Below are 22,360 nucleotides of genomic sequence, written 5' to 3'. Positions count from 1 at the left end.
TACAGTGATTTGCTTGCTTTTATGATATTTAAGACAAAAGTGGTCATTTTTTAGTGCAGTCCCAATATTGTAAATGCGTACAGACCTTGTTTATTAATACAGCCTAAAAATGAGACCAATATAATTTTAGTTTTTTAAATAAATGTTTCTATTTTATATGATTTATTTTCTATAAAATATTAACAATATAGTTTATAAATAACAAATGGTTTAGAAGTAAATCAATAAATTAAATCAATAAAATATAAAACTTTTGTCCTGTGTTTTTATTTGTAACTAATATAGACTAAAACTTAAAAGTACGGCTCAATCCAAAACAAAAAACAAAAAAACCCTGAACTATTTATTAGCATACTGTAAAAGTTGCACATTGTGGAATAGAAAGTTTGTTGGGGTTTTTTTTAGAGCTATTGTACAACACTTTTTAAAATGCATTTACTGCTTATCTTATTATATACAATTAATCGGGGTTCCCACTTCGGCCGCTGGGGTCACTGTGTCTCTTCGGCTCGGCTCGTAAATTGTCGGCAGTCCTCGGCTCATCATTTGTAGCACAAACCGTAAACGTGTGCGCTTCTCTTTTGTGCTTTGTTTTCACTCTTTCTTTGTCATATAGTCTTTAACTGAAACGCTGTTCGGTCGTATAAACCTTAATTTGTGTGCTTTCTGAAGTTTTTCGCTGCTTACCGCGTGTATTCCGCGTGTATTCGGATCGTGCAGCCTCGGCACATTTCGGGCTCAGTGGCTCGGCTCCTCTCGGCTTTTGTCGTGCGTCGGAAGAATGGACGAAGCCGACTCGGCCACGAAGGCGCTCGGGCTGGATGAACCGCCCCTTACCGGGCAGATCCACGGGCCGCCGGGGGTAGGCTCGGACACGGAGTCGGAGGCAGAGGCACAGGCGATGGCGGTAATCACGGAGCCCGGAAACCTCGACATCGGATCCGGGTCCCTGCAGAACTCAGACGAGGCCGAGGCGGCGTTTGCAGGCGAGGCCCAGAGCTAGTTAGCATTAGCCAGCATCACTGTCAGCCATAGACTGTTTCTACAAACTGTCAACACAAATACATGCAGCTTACACCACATGAAGGCTAGGGGGCGCTCCTGCATCAAAATAATAATTCACTGGGTACATGCACATGGCCAATAAAAATCATATAACTACAGTAACCAGATAAGTCAATGATCAGATTTGATTATTAATATGTGTGTTTACATGCACAAAATCAATTTGACTTTCAAGCACCTGGGGCATAGATACAGGACGAAGTACAATTAATTAGTGTATTTTTTCTCTTTTTCAAGATAGTCTTGGACAAGACAGTAGCACAGAAAAGACAGCAAAACACTAAGACATTTAGTCAATCACAAGAGTTATTTAAAGAGTTGCAAATCATAGATCACATTTTCAAAATTTTTAGAATTAGTTTTAGAATATTTAAATCTTTTAACATTTTCTCATTAATTTTTGTTTTTGGCACATTAGTTTGCCCTTTTTGCATAATTTTTCATGTTAAAATCTGCACAGGTGTGAATCCAATACATCAGATACTGTTTACATTACATTTCTATAATCACCACAAATCAGATAATTATCAGATTATTAATGTGCATGTTAACAAAGCTAATGTGAAAAATCAAATGCACACTTCAAGTGTACATTACATTAATAAATAAACACAGTTAGTTATACATTTATTACTCCATACATATTAAATACTTTAAGTTAAAATATTTTTACCTCATCAAAAACAGGCCTGGAGTTGTGTTTTGTTTCATTCACACATGTTTGAGTAACACTTTATTATTTAGTCTGTATATCCCCATAGCTCAAAATGCTCTGTTCCACCTTGTGATGTCATGAAGCGATTTTTCAAGTTGACAGGTACCTTTTACTTTTTGTTCAGTAGAGATGGGCAATTCTAGGGCTGAAATTATCCACATGATTTTTGCGAAGGTGTATGGAGTGAAGCATTTCCTGTATTGCCACATGACATTACAAGGTGGAACAGTTTTGAGTGTGACAGAAAAACTCTAAATATACAAGATTTAAACAGGTGTGAAGGGAACAAAACATAACACCAGGCATGTTTGTGAAGAGGAAATACAACAATACAACATATTCTACATTCTTTTCAATTGAATATATTCCCTATCAGCTGATTAAGACACAGAACTCTCTCTACTATAATTTTGCTTAAATATTTGCTGGTCTATTTTTGTTGCTTTGTTTGTTGACAGAGGTGGCACGGGTGACTGCTGTGTCTGTGTCCAGTGTCCATGGGGCGGATGACAATGTTTTCACCACAACAACCTCAGGGAGTCTTCCTGAACATGTGCTGGTGGGTTATTGCCTTTAACAACCACAGTGGGGGAGCGAAGAGCTTTCAACACCTTATCATACACAGCCTTATTCATACTCAGTGTTGGGAGGAATACTTTGAAAATGTGTTTAGTTACAGAATACAAAACACCTAGCCTGATTCATCAGCCAGTTTTACTTCATGAAAACCGTCTGACCTCGCAGCATTAGGATTCGTTTGCTTGATGGTAGGCGGGAACTTTTTTTAATTTAACCAATTGCTGCTATTTGGGCGTGACATATGTAATGTGCCGCTAACGGGGCTAACTGGTATATTAAACTTTTCCCAAATCCTGGAGGAAGAAGGGCAGTAATGTCTTTCCCCTTGATAAAATTCACCAAACATTCTCTTTGTTCCAGCTTTAAATCCTCGATCTCAGGAATCGTTGCCAACACAGAATGTATGGCTTTTTGCTGATTGACTGGTGCCCGAACTCGTACTTCTGGGGTTTTTGCAAACTGTCTAGTGTATTCTGGTTCCTGACCTAATCGCCGGAGGAGAGAAATGAAATTGAGTGGAGGCACTATGTGGCGCCAGCCTGGCTACCAAACACCTGCAGTAAAATATATTTTGTAATGTATTCCAATTACATGGTCTGTAATGGACCAAACAGAAAGGCAGGGACAAAGGTGTTCAAATTAAAGTTCAAATCTAATAGAGCCAAAAAATGTAATTTAACAAAGGCTCAAAATTATACAAATAAAATTTTCAGACACATATTTTCAGATGTTGGTACAAAAAAAATCTCGCACTATCCCCAGTTCTCATCTCTTCTAAAATATTCTGTATTGCATGTATGTGTATTAGGGCTTGTGTGTTTCTAAGTATGTTTGCTTGTGTTTCCCAGAGTGGGCGTACGCTGCAGCTCGGTGAGGGCCTGAACCAGAAGGCGACTCTGATCGTGGTGCACACAGACAGCAGCATCGTGGAGGCGGCTGGACTGAAATCCTCCTCCGCTATTGCTCCAGGTCGGAAAACCAAAAATACCTCTTGTCCCTGGGGTTTACCTGACACATGGAGACCTGGGGCCAGTGCACATTTAGCAGACATTAAAATGTAGAATATGCAAATTAGGAGGTGAAATGTCTTACCACTGTCATGCAAAACGATCCAAACTAGGTTAAGTACATGCTAATGAATAAAGGAGGTTTGAAAAGTTTGAAACATTTAGTAATAGATCACTTTTAGCGGTTAAAAATACAACATGGTTTCCACTGATTTTTTTATTGGGATGAGCAAAATTAATTTTGTGTTTCTGTAGGTAGCACTGTCATGCCAAATTTGATTATCTCTAAACAAGTACGTTTAGTTGAGAAATTTTCACAGCTCTGTATGCGTGAGAACGTTAATCCCAGACATGCTCTTTCATACTGAACGCAATTCGAGCAAGCCCTCTCACAATTCACTTCTTTCCTCACTAATTCCCTTCTTTCTCTCACTTTCCATCCAGTCCCACTTACTATCTATGCTGTACATAGTTTATTTGCTCTGGGGTGTTAAGCCTAAACAAGCCAATGCACATTGGACACACTAACGCAGGTCAAAATATACTTTTTGGATGAGGCACTAAGGTTGAAAATGTCTGACCATGGCTTAATGTCCCATTCATCTCCCACTACACTTTCATATCATCCCTCCTGAAGAAGCCTTTATCATCAATGTCAAGTGGACCACTATTTCACTAGCCCTGCCCTATTACCATATTTCTATTTTTGTCTCATTCATTCATAGAACCATAACTATAAATAATGTACCTTGTGTTTTCTTCCATGTAGCCTGTTTCTAATTATGTGTGAAGTATTATAAAGGGCTTATAAAGCATTATGAACTACAACTAAGGGTTCATGAACCATTAGTTATTAATAGCAAAATAAACTCAATTCTGTCAATTTGACAAAAGTTTTTTGAGTGAAGATGTTTCACAGCTCATCCAAGCAGCTTCTTCAGTTCTGGTCAGAAGCTGGCGGACACGGCCATATATTTGCAGAAGGGGGGAGTTAACCACACTGAAACACACACTGTTTACAGTTTCTGTTTGTTAGCTAGGTCTATTGAACTACTCTTAGTGTGAACTGTGCTTAAATCATATTAGGATAATTGTTCAGGCTCCTGACGGGTGCTCCTACACCTATTAGCATACTGGCTATGACTATTGTCTTCTTTGTTTTGATTTAGGTCTGAGGATGAAGTTATAAATAGGAGATGGATCATGTCTGTGCCCTTCATTATCTTTCCTAACAAAAAATGCATCTTTCACTCCCTGCTCAAACCATTTATTTTCTTTGGCTAAGATCTATACCTGAGTATCCTCAGTATGCTCTCACGCCGGTGTTGGTACATTCTCTTACGGAGTGGCTGTTTATATATATATATATATATATATATATATATATATATATATATATATATATAAAATGCTCACTGCAGTGTTCACTACACTGAATGGAAGTAGACAACATTGCTTTGTTTATGTCTCGGTGTTTTGTCCTTTGAGTGAACCAGTTTCTATCTTAAAGTGTTTGTAGATTAAAATAGACTGGGATTTCATGTTGTCTGAAAATCCTCTGAAGTTCTTCAAACACACCTCATGTGTAGGAAATAGTTACACCTTTTCATCTGGCTTCTGCTTCTCTGTTGTGCTGTTTTTTAACTTATCCACAAACAGAGAGGGCTTTCTGCACCTGTTGTTCTTCTTTCTCCTTTCCCCTCTGTGCTTGTAGGAACCACTTGGGCCCCATGTTGTAATGTACGAATAACTCAGAGTTTGTGCTGCAGTCATTGGTGTGAATGAAACAGCAGGTATTGGTTGGTGTGTGTGGGCTTCCTGAAGACCTCTACCAGGTCCAGGTTCCTAGTCTCCTCCTTGCTGCTACTAAAAAGAGAAAAGAGAGGTCACATCAAAGCAAACTATTGTTTCATCCAGGTCAAATTGGAGATGCTTGACTTTGTTAATAAATTCTGCTGTATTCTCAATATGGTGTTCTGTGTTACCAAGCAGAGGAGCAAAGATGGTCTTTAGATGTTTGGACACATTGTACACGATGAAGTCTGTGTAACATGGGTCTGAGTGGTACCTGTTTGTGAATTTTTGGGTGCACAGATGCACAAAATGGAGTCACCAGGATAGAGTCTGTAATACAGCTGTTGATCGATGACTTTTTTCTTCTCCAGAACTAAAGAAGCTGCTTGGATGAGCTGTGAAACGTTTTTCTTTTTCTATGGATCCTACCTGGACGACTGAGGGATTACACAGACATTCATAAATAATAGCATTTTGCCCACTGTAATCATGGAAGTATAATAAGATTCTTAATATAGATCCATCACCATAATGTATGAAATAACTACATTTATAGATAATTTTTCTAAAGCATTTAATTTACTCAATGATTTAAAATAGTTACTAATAAAATGTTTTACTTTTAAAGATTAAAATAAACATTTATACATACAGTAAAGTCTTGTCGCTTATCCATTTTGTAGAAACAAAAGCTTATAACCTGACTTTAAATTAATCGATTGGTTTTAGAAATGTCTCATATGAAGCTAAAACCCTCCCAAATTATGCTCAATATACTAAAATAAATTTGCTTCACTGAAGAAAGATTGATCATTTAATGAACACAGAAAGGTCAGATTTTGGCAAGACAAAAGTCTTGTCGCCTTGTCATATCATGCACCCAATCCTAGATTACAGCCTCACCTGTGATCAGTTACTGATCAATCAATTAGTGGGTGTGTATAAAAAGAACCCCAGCACACCAGACCTTCACATCAACTGCAACTTGACCTCTGACAACATGCCTAAGATCCACCCTGAGACCAAAGCGTTAATTATCAAGAGGCTGAAGACCAGATCCACTGCTGAGGTGGTGACACCTTCAATGTGTCTCAGCATCAAGTACAAAGAATAAGAAAAAGATCTGAAATGACTGGAGATGTTTTTGACAAGCCCAGGTCCAGCAGACCCCGCAAGACAACTGCTCGGGGAGGACCGTTTGTTGATTCGAAAATCCAAGGCCAGCCCCTTTTCCACTGCAGCAGACTCCACCAGGCCTGGTCACCTCAAGTCCCTGTGTCAACCACAACAGTTTGTAGAATTCTGTCTCGAAATGGCCTCCATGGTCGAATCAGTGCACAGAAACCAGCACTAAACAAAAGGCAATTAAAAAACCGTGTGGCATTTGCCAAGGCCCACAGCCTGCTAAAAGGATGGACACTGGAAAAGTGGCAGAAGGTGGATTTCTCAGATGAATCCTCGGTTGAATTACATCACAGCTGCCTCAAATATTGCAGGAGACCTACTGGAGCCACATGGATCCAAGATTCACCCAGAAAACAGTTAAGTTTGGTAGTGGAAAAATCCTGGTCTGGGGTTCCATCCAGTCTGGGGCTGTGCCAGACATTTGCAGGGTGGAAGGCAATATCAATAACCTAAAATGTCAGGAAGTATTAGCTATCTCTTACATTCCCAACCATAAAAGGGGTCAAATTTTGCAGCAGGATGGTGCTCCATCACATACTTCTATCTCTACATCAAAGTTTCTCAAGGCGAAGAAGATCAAGGTGGTCCAGGACTGGCCAGCCCAGTCACCAGACATGAACCTCATTGAGCATGTCTGGGGTAGAATGAAAGAGGAAGCATGGAAGGCAAAACCAAAAAATCTTGATGAACTCTGGGAGGCATGGAAGACGCTTTCTTTGCTATTCCTGATGACTTCATCAACAAATTGTATGAATCATTGTCGAACCGCGTGGATGCGTCCTTCAAGCTCATGGAAGTCATACAAGATATTAAATATGGATCTCACAGCACCACTACTTAATTCACTGAAGTTATGCAACATATTTTTGTATATATTTGTAGTAAATTATTTGTTAAATTTTCTGTAGGCGACAAAACTTTTGTCTTGCCAAAATCTGACCTTTCTGTGTTCATTAAATGATCAATCTTTCCTCAGTGAAGCAAATTTATTTTAGTATATTGAGCATAATTTGGGAGGGTTTTAGCTTTCATATGAGACATTTCTAAAACCAATCGATTAATTTAAAGTCAGGTTATAGGCTTTTGTTTCTACAAAATGGATAAGCGACAAGACTTTTGTCAGGGACTGTACATGCTAGGGATGAGCATTCGATGAAATTTTCTTCGATTGTCGGAAGAATTAACGATCGATTATCGATTAATCATTAACATTTTTATATGATCATCATTATTACTATCTGCACTACTAATCTGCATAAATAAATTCAACTTTACGACATATAAACTGTAACGACTCTAGAACCTCATCAATCCTTTTGACATTATAATGTGTTTAATTCAGTGTTGCGCAACTCTCACAGAAACTAAACATAAAACCGCATCGCTAATTTGCATAAACTCAGCGAAGATAAAACTACAGCTCTTGTGTGGCTGATGCGGTCAATTTCTGTTGGATTAAAAGACATGACTCAGTGGAATACAGGTTAGTGTGACCAGATTTGCGTTTGTCAAAACCAGGACACCGTACGGGGGGAGGGAGGTGGGGACTCGTCATCGACATTGCGCGACTCTCACCTGGTAAAACTTTTTCCCACTGGACACCGAAACATATGTTCCTGCTTTGTACACTGTGCACATGGACTCACACTTGTCCCGAACGCAACGGAAAGTGTGGAATTTCTTGTACAAATCATCGTTAAATACACATTTGTGCTTCGGTACGTTGCAGACTGACCCACTGTTTGTGTCTCGCTCCTTCTGATGCAGAGACACATGTACACACCTGTTTGGTCACACTATGCGTGACCTGTGCTCAGGTCTCTGCACTGGCTTCCTGTGCCTCAGAGAATAGACTTTAAAGCAGCTCTGCTTGTGTACAAGTCTCTCCATGGCCGAGCACCAAAGTACATCTGTGACATGTTAGTGTCATATGAACCATCTCGCACTCTGAGGAGCTCAGGGACCGGCCTCCTGCTGGTGCCCAGAGTCACGACTAAACAAGGGGAGTCAGCGTTTCAGGTTCATGCAGCTAAAACCTGGAACAGTCTGAACATGTGAGACAGACTCTTCTGTGATGCTGTTTAAATCCAGACTCAAAACATTTCTGTTTAACTGTGCATATAACTGAAAGGTTTTCATTCCGCACTCTTCTCTCCAATTTATGTCCCTCTTTTTTTATTTTAATCTTCACGATTATTTATGTTTTGATTTGTTTTTATTATGATTTTAATGTATTTCTTATTCTGTAAAGCACTTTGAATTACTTTGTGTACGAATTGTGCTATACAAATAAACTTGCCTTGCCTTGCCTTGCCTTACGCACAGCAACCTACATTCGGTTTGTCGATTAAAATGAACGTAATCGATGAAATTCTTAATGATCAATTATCAATTAATCGATTAATCATGCCCATCCCTAGTACATGCCATGATCGGTGTATTTAATGCTTTTCAGACATTTTGTGTGATTTAATTTACCAAAAGACTGAGACAGAAGTTTGATGTGGATTTTTCCAAATACGGTTAACATGGGTGCATGAGGACAGAGGCAATTTATAACTGGTCGTGAATTGAATTTTAAAACAACTTATTCAAAAAAACAACCGCTTCCAATACAATGGTGTGTGCTGGTGTGTTCTCAAGTTTGCAACTATGCTCAAAAGATTATAGTGATATAAACAAGAATAAATAAGTAATAAATATAGCCTAGTAATATTTTAATCATAGACTGTATAAAGAAGTGAACTAAGGGAGTCATAGCACTCAGCTCCGGTCAAATAGAGCAGTTTTAGGAGCAAATTTGGAGTAGAGTTCTATATTAGGAGCCGGAATTTATTTACTGACAAACTAGTGAAATAAAACCCCCAGAATCATGTAGAGTGGGTTAATATGAACATTTTAAGACCAACATATTTTTTGCCTTTCTTTTTATTTGTGACAAATGTGTGCACCGAATTCTGTGGCTCTATGACCAACTGTATGTCGGGACGACTCCCATTGACGTGATGTAATTTAAGATCTGTTTTTATTGATTTCTGCCATGTGCGTCCGTCGGTGTGGGGGAACCTTATTATTAAAAGTCAGAATTATTTATTTAATTGTTTATAATAAGAAAGTATTAAATCCAGTTGTTAAATACAGGGTCATCAGTATGAGGCAAAAGAAATCATTTTGTGTATACTGCTTGCAACAACATGGACACATAGCTAAATCAGCCTCTCGCTTTCTGTTGTAGTGTGCCCGTCAGGTGCTCAGACGCCCACCACAGCCCTCTCACCTCAGGACAAACCCTCTGGCTCCAAATACAACTGGGACCCTTCAGTTTACAACAATGAGCTGCCAGTGCGCTGCCGAGAGACGAGCGGCATCCTCTACAAGAACAGGCTCGGATCAGGTACTAGCTTTATCAAGCATCATTCAGGGTTTTAAACTACTTTTGGTCCAGTCATATACTATCATTTTAAATTATGTATATCTATGTACCACAAACAAGAATAAACATAATATCCTATAGACATTTTGTAATTTAAAATCAGTGTATTTACATCGACATCAGGAGCAATGCCACTGAGACTAACCCTCAATGGTTTGGTTGAGCCTTGGTTTGGTCTTTAATAACAAATGGTGTTGATCATGATTCAGTGATTCTTTTTTTACATCATGGGAATAACTGTATTTATGGTTATTGCTTATAGATTTTAATTCAGTGGTAACACTTCATATTTACTACCATATATTGTAGACTGTTGGCCACATTTGGTCCTTTTGGGTTTTTAGGCCACCATAAACATCTGTCATGGGACTACAGATTATTTTTGCTCTAAACAGTAGACATATGTTGGATGAATTATGCCAATAATACTTGTATTCTGTCCAAACATTTCATTTATTTTTGTGAAGAGAGAGAAGAACAAGTGAATTTTCCTGTGCTCTTTTTGCAGCCTTTTTGAATAGCTTTCGATCGTGACTCGTGTTTTTGGTCCTACTTTCACATCACATACATTTTCTTTTCACACCACCTCTACACTTGGCTGTAACTTTATCCAGCTGTTGTGATGCTGTAAATAAACATTTTGATGGATTGTGCACGCAGGAGGCAAAGGGCGCTGCATCAAACACAACCAGCAGTGGTACACTCCCACAGAGTTCGAGGGTTTGGCCGGACGAGCCAGCAGCAAAGATTGGAAGAGGAGCATCCGATACGCGGGAGACCTCTGCTCTGCCTCATACAGGTACAGTTACAAGGCCAGCAAAAATTAAAGAACTAGAATAACCCCATACAACTCAATAATTAAAGGCCCTGTATTACACAAAATTGACTCTTGTGAGGTTTAAGCCATGTTATAATGTTATTACCTTGTCAAAAACATACTGGGGGTTATGTTTTGTTGATATGATGTTTAAAAAATCTGATAACTCCAGTAATCAGATAATGATCAAAGCCTCGGTGTGCAAGTGAACACTGATAAAAATCTCACAATTTGTTTATACTCAACGAAAACTATTTCATTTCTGCTATATAGTTACTTACTCCAGTAAAAAATAAAAATAGTAAAACAAAACATCCACATTAAAGGGCCCATATCATGCTAGTTCCTGATATATGTTATGCTGTTTCCTCAAAAAACATACCCACTGTTTTGTTTTGTTTTGATTCACACAAATTCTGCATATTAAGGATGAGTTCTTCTCTCACATAGGAAACATTCTGTTTCACCTTGTGATGTCATGCGGTAATACAGGATGTTCCACTGTGTTAAATTCCATACACCTACACTAGAATCAGCTGGATAATGTCAGCCCAATCTCCCAGCCAGTCTACTGAAAAGGTAAAAGGAGCTGTTCACTTGAAAACTACATGACATCATAAGTTGGAACAGAGCATTTTGAGCTTTGGAAATATAGACAGACTAACAATACAGCATTGCAATACACATTACATGTGCGAATGAAACAAAACACAACTCCAGGTCTGATTTTGAGGAGGTAACAACATTATAACTTGGCTTAAAGGTCACAAGAGTCAGTTTTGCATAATATAGGACCTTAAAAGAAGCGTTATTTATGTAGTTTTAGGTTGAGGGTCCGAAACCTCCTGTTCTCCATGGAGATGTTGTTTTGCCTGGCATGTTCTGCAGAACTGCATAAAACTCCACCAAATGTATTTATATTTTTTTGATAGATAAGTTTTCCAGAGCAAAACAATAACATTTTCTCTTCACCAGGAAAACTGACAGTGTCTATTTAAAAAAACTCTCCTGACAAGGATTTAGAGGCTTATCCTCCAGGTGAAGCTCCTAATCAAGTAATAAAAGAGTTATCTTGAGATATTAATGAAAAACACTTGAAACACTTCCCCAAATGGGAAAGAATGGGTCAAATGTAGAGGACCTAACTGTACTTTTATATTTTTCTGTGTATTGTGTGTTTTTCTGTAGGATCGTATCTTGGTCCCTCATGCGGCTTCCTGCACTTGCGCCTCATGCTGTGACGACATCATTCTGGTGAGTCTGCATCAATATTAAAGGTGCTTTGCGTAACTTTAATGATGCTCTGTCACTTGGTGGTCTCCATTATGGCATTATTTAATTATGGAATGTTTTTTTTTTTATTGCTAGAGAAAATCTTGAAATTAGTGCACCTTTACAACCAAAAAGTAATTTTCTGTTAGTTAGGATTGCCATCTGAAAACATACATCCTCGACGACCTTTCAGCATTGATTCCTTGTTTGACTTCACTTCTTGCATATTGCATTAATTTTAATGTAATGTAATGCAAATTAAATTATTCTCATGTCAAAGCTAATAAGATCTCAAATAACCATTCAATCCATGAATAATTCTAAACTGTGTTAACATTGACCATGTGTATGTTTTTTCTGCTTTTTTTTTTTTTGCTTTTTTTTTTTGCAGTGCGCCAAAGAAGGGGAGCAGATAGAATCAGAGCAAATCATTTTGGTAAGTTTGGTTTTAGTTAGAGATATTGTGTGCTTTTATGTGTACATTGAAAGTGCACAACAATATATGACCAAGACAAGCATCATAGAACAAATGCTTGTGCCATGTTATAGCAGGAATGCTAATTTACATGTGACCCTGAGCATTTATGTGGATAGTTGTGGATGTTTATATTAGTTGATATATGTTATATGGTACATTATTATAAATAGATGAAATGACACAAACCTAAAATGTCTGTATTATATAGTTTTTTCTGTGTTTCAGGGTGGTCCAGTTCGTTTGTTTGTCCCGTACAAAAGGAGGAAGAAAGATGGAGATCCTCCGGTCATTCCCCCAAAGAAAGAAATGACCGTCCCCAAGAGCCTCACTCTCCATCCAGGGACATGTAAGACTGCACTCATATAAGTCAATATAAGTAAATAAGTAAATATAAGTCCTGCTTTAGTTTGGATATAGACTTGGTTTGGTCCTGTTCTAGTCCAGGTTTATTTCCAAGTACTGATGCGTCATTAGACCAGGCGTGCTATCGCCTGATATTCAGGTGATTAAGTGACGTCAGTTTTAGCAAAATGCTCCAATACTACTTCTTCGATATTGTCTCCAGAACTTAAAGGCTTAAAGTGGACCTGCTTTGCAAAATCAACTTTTTAGAGCTTTTAACCAAGTTATACTTTGTTTCCACTTCTCACACTCCCTCTTGTAGTTGTATTTAGAGTGATCGGTGCATGTTTGAGGTTATACTCCTGTATTCAAGACCTCTTTGCTCTGATCTATCCCTGTGTTCACTGCCACCAGTACACGCCCACTGCTCTGTACTTGCGTCATTCTCCAATTTGATTTTCATAACCATGATCGCACCTTTATTTTGGAGGTGCCGACAGGTGCATGACTCTTTGTTTTGTTGATGCAGAGTTTTCTAACATGGAAGTCATAACTACTTTCTCTTATGAAGTCGTTTTAGATGAATATTGTGATTTAAATTTCTAAATTATCACATAATGATCCACAGGTGTCATAAATTATAACTTAAAGCAGACTCAAGCCCAAAATGTCTTCTTTTAGGATTATGGCAAAGAACGTCTATTAACACATTTAATTAAAAGCCTGTAGTTCCATCTCATATCACAGTAGTTCCATGTCTCTTGTTTGCTGTATCCTTAGATGCTTCTCTGTTAGATGGAGTAAACCCTCATTTGTCCAGATGATTCTCTGTTGTGTTTTCAGTCACAGTCACACCCACTGGACACATTGCCACAACGTCAGGAACTTTGAGTTTTGAACGAGCGTCGGGAGAACCCTCTGCTCTAAACACGCCCCCCGAGGTCTTCACCAATGCCACAGGTGAGCGCACATCCTCAGGATAGTTCCTTCTGACCCTTGACGCAGGTTAAAGGGACAGTATATAATGTGAACTATCTTTGTCCCCAGATGGCAGACATTTAATAAAATATTACTTTTGCAAATACTTATAGTACTGCTGAGTATGACAAGTTTTTGTAAAGAACTACCTTGAAAAATATTCAAGTCTTACTCTCATTGGAGATATGTTAAATACTATACTGTGGGACATCCCTGCAAAGCAATAAATTCTCCATGGAGACAAGCAGGATGAAAGGTTGAAAAACATAATTGTCCGTCAAGTTTTCAAGCAGTTTACTCATTTCACTAAAAAAGGCTCTTATCTGAAAATGTCAAAGGCAAAGAGTTGTGTTTTGTTTCACACATGTTTGCATTTTAGTCTGTCCACATCTCCAAAGCTCAAATGTTGCGATGTCATGTAGGGGTAGTGGTGGTTAACGACTACCTTGTAAATTTTTTCCCAATATAGGCAATTCCAGATTAGCCTGATTAATCAGCCGGTTTCATTTTGTAAAAACCGTCTGACCTTGCAACATTAGAATTTGTTCGCACGATGGTAGGCGGGTACTTTTTAAAATTTAACCAGTAGCTGCTATTTGGTCGTATGTAATGCGCTGCTAACGTGGCAAACTGGACCTTCCCAAATCCTGTAGGAAGTAGGGCAATAACGTCTTTCCTTTTGATAAAATTCACCAAACGTTCTCTTTGTTCGGGCTTTAAATCCTGGATCTCGGGAATTGTTGCCAACACAAAATGTATGGCTCTTCACTGATTGGCTGGTGCCAATCGCACTTCTGAGGTTTTTGCAAACTGTCTATTGTATTCTGATTACTGAACTAGTTGCTGGAGAGAAATGAACTTGAGTGGAGATACTAGGTCTTGCCAGCCTGGCTAATTCCAGATCTGAAATCATCCAGATGATTCTATTGAAGATGTATGGCGTTTAAAAACGCAGTGGAGAACTTCTTGTATTACATGACATCACAAGGTGGATAGATTGTTTTCAGTTTGAGAGAAGAACTCACCCTAAATATGCAGGGTTTGTGTGAATGAAGCAAAACACACTGCAGCTCTGTTTGTGATGAGGAAACTACATTATAACGTAGATCAGAAAAATCAATTAAATTAATTATGTACATTTACATAATGTTTATATTTTTACCTCGAGTTTCTTCTTAATGCTGCTCCTAAACATAGAAAGATAAATGTTGACATATAGATGCCTCCCTGGTGTCCAAACCTCTGCTCAAAGTTAACTCAAAGTCATTATTGCATTGATCAATTGTCTGGTCTGTCCTTCATATAAAAGTATACGTCTTTCTGGTTTTAATGAGATGTCCTGGGGATTTCCCATGATCCCCGGCAGCTCCGCGCTTCACTGGGCCATCCATCATCACCCCTTAAACCTTTGCCGGCTCCTGATTGGATACTTTTAATGCTGTGGGAGGGTCTAACAGCAGATTGGATTTCTTTTCTATTAATGAAAACAAATGCCTAGCCAGTGCTAGGTGAAGGGTAGGATTTAAAAGTGACCAGTTAATTTACCTTGTTACTTTGATGGAAAAAACGCCAAACATTAAGCAACTGCTGTACTTGTTAACGAAGCAGTGTGATGGAGTACTCATGCATTACCTTTTACCCTGTGTAAAACACATGTAACTAAAGCTTCTGCTGCTTCTGAGGGTTAAATCCACCTCTTACTAAGGATGTACCGATCCAGTTTTTTCAATACCGATATCAATATTAATACTTTATTTCTTTAAAGCACTGTTAACTTATTACATTTATTTACGTTCTAGGAAAATCCGTCTTATTACATTCCATTACAATTTAGCTCATTTTTCAACATCAGTGCTGATATTCAAAGCTGCTATCACTATCGGTGCATCCCTATCTGTCATTCACTCAAATCATCAGTCATAGGAGGGAGAAGGAAAATTTGTGTTAATTAAACAGATGGGTTAACTATAATTTAAACTATAATAAGTTTTTTTAAATTTATTTATTGAGAAAAAAGACATGCTTAAAGGTCTATTATATAACTTTTATTTGGGGGTCTATCACCTGTGAAACATTCCAGACAAAGCAATAACATCTGTCTCCATGAAGAAAAGCATCTGACAGACCCTCCACCAGAAAAGTTACACAGTATACCTTAAAAGTTGCATTTTGTAATTTCTGTGGTGGAAGGTCCATCACCTAGCCAGACCGGCCTTCGCTCAATTTCATTTCTCTCCAGCAACTTGATCAGGAATCGGAATACACTAGGCGGTTTGCAAGAACCCCAGAAGTTGTAGACCACGCACCGGCCAGTCAGAGAAGACCTGTGAAGCCATGACGTCAAACTCGTCGCATCTGTCTGGGTCCCTTTGTGGTACAGCACAACAATAAACAAAACGTCGAGATGGATATAGATGAAGAAATACATTCTGTGTTGGCAACGATTCCCGAGATTGAGGATTTAAAGCCAGAACAGAGAGAATGTTGGTGAATTTTATCAGAGAGCAAGACGTTATTGCAATTCTTCCTATGGAATTTGGCGCATTACATACATCACGACCAAACAGCAGCGATAGGTTAAATAACAAAAGTACCCGTCTACCGTTGAGCGAATAAATCCTAATGCCGCGAGGTCAGACTGATGAATCAGGCTATCCCTCACCTGCTTGTCTCATGAAAATATTACTCCTTTGTTTGGAATATTCCACAAACTTGTCTGTCTTTCATTTATTCAATTACAGGGGTTTTTATTGGTTTGCCGGTGATACCTGCTAAGGGTTGTCAAAAGTATAGACAATCAGATACCAAAACTAGATACTCATTTGAGTATTGATACTAAAAAAGTCACATTGACAGGACAAAAATGAACTTTTCCTGAACAGCTTTAGAATGATCTTGAGCTGTATCAGACCCATATGGAACATACCTGGACCACTGAGGGATTACACAGATTTTTGGTCACATGGGAATAGAAAAGAAAGTTCTGTGATTTAATGTTGTGAATAATCATTGAAATCGAGTTGGAAATTGTACTATCGTGACAACACCAGTTTCCATGGAGATTGCTATATTTAATGCCATTTGGTGGAAAATCTCAGATCCCCCACCTAGACCCATACACAGTGGGCTTTTAATTAGTGATGCAACTTTTGGACATCATTAACAGCTTGTGCAATACTTGCTGTGACCAATTTAGAGTCTTCAGCATTGTTCAAAATTGACCAATCAAAAGCCACCTGGAGTGTTAGCGTGTCTGCTTGGGTGACCTACATACCCCACCATCTTATTAAAAGGAAATATATATATATATATATATATATATATATATATATATATTATATATATATATATATATATATATATATATATATATATATATATATATATATATATATATATCCCTCTATCTTCCTCTCCATGCCTGTCTTCAGTTCCTGTTCTTCAAAACGAGAAAAAGTGTGACAGAAATACTAAAAATAGCCTCTCATCGATCAGACGCTGTGATCGGAGAAGTGCTGTGGGGAACACGGCTTCATTCATCATTTTAACAGCGTTTGGGGAGAAATAGCCCTAATCTGTGGATATAACTCATCCTGTTAGAACGCTTTAAGACAGTATTAAATAACAGTAAACCGGTGTACAAGGAAATGCATGATTGGAAAAGTCTGGGGGATGTTTAAGTAATTAGGGCTGCAATGATTAATCAACTAATTCTGACTCTTCAACTATAAAAAATAAAGTATAAAGTACTAAAATACTAAAATTTCAAACTCAATTTCGATACTAAGGAATAGTCCCGATACTCGATACTGATTCTGATACCACAATGATAATAATAATAATAATAATAATAATAATAATGATATCAAATTATTCTGACAGTAGAATGTGATTTTGGTAAATGGTCATTGTCATTTTTATACAGCACTTTTTCATCTTCAAGGTACTCACAGCACTTTACCTCAAGAAGCCACTCACCCATTCACACACACACATTCACACATCAGTGTATGCAGACACTGGGAGTGAGGAATAACTTAATTAATCATTAACTGTTTGGCCCAAGGACACAAGGACAGCTTTCATCTAGGTGGAATCACACTGATGTTTATGTCAAACACCAAGTGAGCTACTGTTGCCCATTTTAAAACATGAAATAATAGTAATTTCGTTTTTTAATTTTTACTATATGTGTATAATCTCTCAGTGGTCCAGGTAGGTTCATAGTGGTCCATGGGTGTATACTAGTCTTTGTGCTCTTATACGTGTTCTGATACAGCTCAACATCATTCTAAAGAAATTCAGAAAGGCTAATTTTGTTCCAGTCAATATTTTTGTATTGATACCTGCTCAAATGATTCTGATTTTCATTTATAATACACTTTATTTGCAAATATTCTTTAATTAGAATCCATCAGTCACCACATTTGAACTGTTCTTTGTTTAAAATGTGTACCATATTTTTCAAACTATAAGTCTTACTTTTTTCATGGTTTGAGTGTTTCCTGCGACTTATACTCTGGTGCGACTTATAAATGACAATTTTTACACTGAAGTCGTGAGAGGCTCGTCTTGTGTTTCAGTATCTGCTGCGCCTGTTACTCCTGTACCACTGTCACTTGGCTCTACTGCACATGTCTCCTGCAGAGCCTGTTGTGTCAGTTGCACCATTACTTCTGCACCACTGAAAATTTAACATTTAACAAACTTATAAAGACGACTGAGAAGACTGAACAAAATCCCCCAAAAAGAAAATCATATTTTGCAGATTACAAGCTGCAACTAGCGAAATCTGCAGCCAAAAATGGTAATCGAGCAGCAGAAAGAAAGTTTGCAGTGAGCGAGAAACTTGTGACACTGGAAGGGAACGCCATGCAACTTTCCTGGTAGTCGTGGACTTCAGTGACAACCAAAACCATCCTGTCGGAATTCACAAATTCTCAGAGATTCTCTATTCTATTGTTATTACTATGACTTTCCTTTCAACGTGAAATGTTGGTTCCTGGTCTCTGATTTTATAAAATATATTTCCCCCAAATAGTGCGATTTATAATCCGGTGTGACTTGAATAGGTTTTTTCTTCTTCATTATTCATTTTTTGTCCGGAGCGACTTATACTCCAGAGTGACTTATAGTCCAAAACATACGGTACCCAATAGAAATAAAGGTTTGACTAGCTCACTACTACTAAAATTATTGTTAGTTGCCGTCCTGTTTATGACACTGTTAAATAATAGTAAATGTGTATGCGAGGAACTGCATCATGGGAAAGTTCTGAGAATGTCAAATAATGTATAGTAATATTAAAGCAGTGACTCCATCCGCACTAGCATACATACTAGAGCACAAAGATTAATAGCACCTGGAAAATCCATTTAAATGGAGCTGATTATTTAGGAGATGTATTGCCCTTTGCAGAGAATTCAAGGTCTGTTCATTCTTCACAAGGTCTATCCACGGTTCACTGCTTTAACACCCAATTTAAGGTATCGCTAAGCTGGTCGTTAACTAGAGCTTAAAGGCACATGGGAATATTATGGCCAAAAGGAACAACATTTCCATTTCCAGATAAGAATCAGGTTTGTGGAGTTGCAAGCCCGTTCACAGTAAGGTGCTTTTATTTAAATGTATTTATTTGCTGAAAGGTTACATACTGAGGCCTCAGGGATTTCAATTTGAGATAATTTCAGGGCATTTAAAACGGTCTGATTTACAAACATTTATTTAATAATTTAAGTTTTCTACTAACTATGAAAGCCATAAAATTTTTGAGACTATTACAAATTAAATTGATTCTTGTGAGCTTTAGTCATGTTAAAACACATCCAGATTTGTGTTTTGTTTCATTCACATGTTTGAATAGTTCTTCATTAGTCTGTCTACAAAATGCTATATTGTGATGTCGTGAAGCACTCGTTTTCAAGTTACCAGCTCCTTTTACCTTTTGATTAGAACAGATTCGCAATTCCACAGCTGAAATTATCCAGATGATCACAATGAAAACAACTCCAGGTCTGTTAGTGATGAGAAACAACATTAGAACATTGATCAGAAAAAGTCTAATATGGGAGTATTTTTTCAGATACATACTGCACAGATGAAGTAAAATGTCCACATATAAAATCGTAGGCATAAACAGTGTTGAATCTTAATATATTTTCATGTCTCTGTTTCTCCCCTAGTGTTGACGGCTCTACCTGCATTAGCCGTAGCCCCGCAACCGGTCCAGACCAAAGTGTCTCTGGGGGCGGGCTCTTCTCTGCAAGGGGCGGGTCTATCGCACCAAGGGGCAGGGCTAACGTTAGAAGTGGGCTCGGTGGGCGGAGTCAGTCCCACGGGTAGCCAGGTGGACAAAAACACTTGGATCTACCTGGAGGAGATGGCCAATACTTTACTGAGCAACGTGCAGCAGCTGAAGAGCCTGATCGAACAGGCCAAGCAGGGAGCAGCGCTGGGGAAGGAGTCCAGGAGAGAGGTGAGTCCCCTGGTGGTCCAAATGTGAACTAGAACTGTGGTAGGTAAGATCCTTCAGGTAGTACGCAGTTCATCCATTTGCTCAGTTGGCAGTTTAATACACATTTTTATTCTCTTTTGGTTTAGTCCATGTTTTGAACCAGTGTATTTACAGTGTCGTCCTGTTTTAGACCTGTTTTTTAGACCACTGTTAGGACTGTCATGATAATTACTATATCGACTGAAAGCTGGAACAATATATTTATACTTTTCTTAATAGTGGGGAACTTTTTGTTATTTTTCCTGTTTTAAGATTATATTTGAGCTGTAGAGGGTTGAATAAATAACTTCTTTGACTCATTATAGATTCAAACACAGTACTAACTAACTACTGGTGTTTCTTTCTCCTAGTTATTTAGTGCTAGCCTGATTCATCAGCCAGCTTTACTTCATTTCACTTCGTTCAAACCGTCTAACCTCGCAGCCTTAGATTTCGTTCGCTTGACAGTAGCCGGGTATTTTTTATCATTTAACCAATCGCTGCTATTTGGTTGTGATGTATGTAATGCACCGCTAACGAGGCTAACTGGTATATTAAGATTTTCACAAATCCCTAAGGAAGAAGGGCAATAACGTCTTTCCCATTGATGAAATTCACCAAACATTCTCTTTATTACGGCTTTAAACCTTCGATCTCGAGAATTGTTGACAACACTGAATATATCACTCTTTGCTGGTCGGTCCCCGAGCTTGCACTTTCAGGGTTTTTGCGAACCGTCTAGTGTATTCTGATTCCTGACCTAGTTGCTGGAGAGAAATTGAGCGGAGGCACTAGGTGGCACCAGCCTGGCTAATTTTGTCCAGTTTGTGTTTTAACCATATTATACATTTAGAATAGGATTTTGGGAAGAATTCTAATTTAGAGTTATTGGGCCTCATTCATGAATCATTCTTACAAACAAATTTGTACTTAAGGCCTTCTTACCAATATTTTTGGCATTCACAGTTTACTTAACTGAAAATGTTCTTCTGGAAGAACAAATCTCAGAACAGACTATGTGATCCAATAATGTTTATGAGGAGTTTTGTAGAGCATGTGGTCTGTTTGATCTAACAGACTTTCTCCAGGCTGCAGTGAGCCTTATTCTGTCCCAGCCCCAGTGCCTCCATATGGGCGTCTGTCACAGAGGTCACTGCGCTGGACTCAACACCCCCATCACCTCATCACCCCCCACCCCCCCCCATCACCCTTATCACCCTCATCACTCCCATCACTCCCATCACTCCCATCACCCCATCACCCCCATCACCCTCATCAGCCCCATGACCAGAGCGCACTCATATGCAAAAAGATTCATAAATGAGGCCCATTGTGTCAGTGGCATTAATTAGTTTCAATATTATCTTTTATCGTCAATATTTTCTTCAGCAAGGCAAGGCAAGTTTATTTGTATAGCACAATTCGTACACAAAGTAATTCAAAGTGCTTTACAGAATAAGAAATACAATAAAATCATAATAAAAACAAATCAAAACATAAATAATCATGAAGATTAAAATTAAAGAGAGAAGAAGAGTGCGGAATGAAAACCTTTCAGTTATATGCACAGTCAAACAGAAATGTTTTGAGCCTGGATTTAAACAGCGTCACAGAAGAGTCTGTCTCACATGTTCAGGAAGACTGTTCCAGGTTTTAGCTGCATGAACCTGAAACGCTGACTCCCCTTGTTTAGTCCTGATTCTGGGCACCAGCAGGAGGCTGGTCCCTGAGGTCCTCAGAGTGCGAGATGGTTCATATGACACTAACATGTCACAGATGTACTTTGGTGCTCGGCCGTGGAGAGACTATTCTCTGAGGCACAGGAGCCAGTGCAGAGACCTGAGCACAGGACTTATGTGCTCGTACTTCCTAGTTCGAGTAAGGACCCGAGCTGCAGCATTCTGGATGTTCTGCAGCGTCTCACAGCTCGTTTGGAGAGACCAGTGAGCAGAACATTACAGTATCTAACCTACTGGAGACAAACGCATGGATAAGTTTCTCCAAGTCTGATTTAGACTGTAAACCTTTGATTTTTGCTATGTTTTTAAGATGATAAAAGGCTGCAGATGTTATTGATTTGATGTTGCTGTTAAAGTTCAAGTCTGAGTCCATTATTACCCCTAGATTTCTTGCCTGATTTGAAGGTTTTAGAGAGAGAGACTGGAGGTGCTGACACTGTCCCTTTGTTTCTGTGGACCAAAC

At 38.5% G+C, this 22,360-nt stretch overlaps 1 protein-coding gene across 1 annotated transcript in view; it reads left to right on the top strand.

Annotated features, from left to right (window-relative positions):
• The first annotated feature begins 530 nt into the window (after positions 1–530).
• Positions 531–22,360, top strand: part of deaf1 (DEAF1 transcription factor) — a 37,138-nt gene continuing 15,308 nt past the window's right edge. Inside the window, 11 exon segments of the mRNA XM_055155962.1 lie at positions 531–986; positions 2,239–2,339; positions 3,208–3,328; positions 9,581–9,739; positions 10,439–10,546; positions 10,549–10,577; positions 11,784–11,849; positions 12,259–12,303; positions 12,571–12,691; positions 13,531–13,647; positions 19,848–20,140. Coding sequence (XP_055011937.1) covers positions 782–986; positions 2,239–2,339; positions 3,208–3,328; positions 9,581–9,739; positions 10,439–10,546; positions 10,549–10,577; positions 11,784–11,849; positions 12,259–12,303; positions 12,571–12,691; positions 13,531–13,647; positions 19,848–20,140 — 1,365 coding nt within the window. The 5' untranslated portion in view covers positions 531–781.

This window comes from Boleophthalmus pectinirostris, unplaced genomic scaffold (genome assembly GCF_026225935.1).
Source record: "Boleophthalmus pectinirostris isolate CB_2022bp ecotype Guang Dong unplaced genomic scaffold, ASM2622593v1 HiC_scaffold_2, whole genome shotgun sequence".
Taxonomy (NCBI): Eukaryota; Metazoa; Chordata; class Actinopteri; order Gobiiformes; family Gobiidae; genus Boleophthalmus; species Boleophthalmus pectinirostris.
The sequence above is the reverse complement of the archived record's forward strand: the minus strand, read 5'-3'. Positions and strand labels throughout refer to the sequence as shown.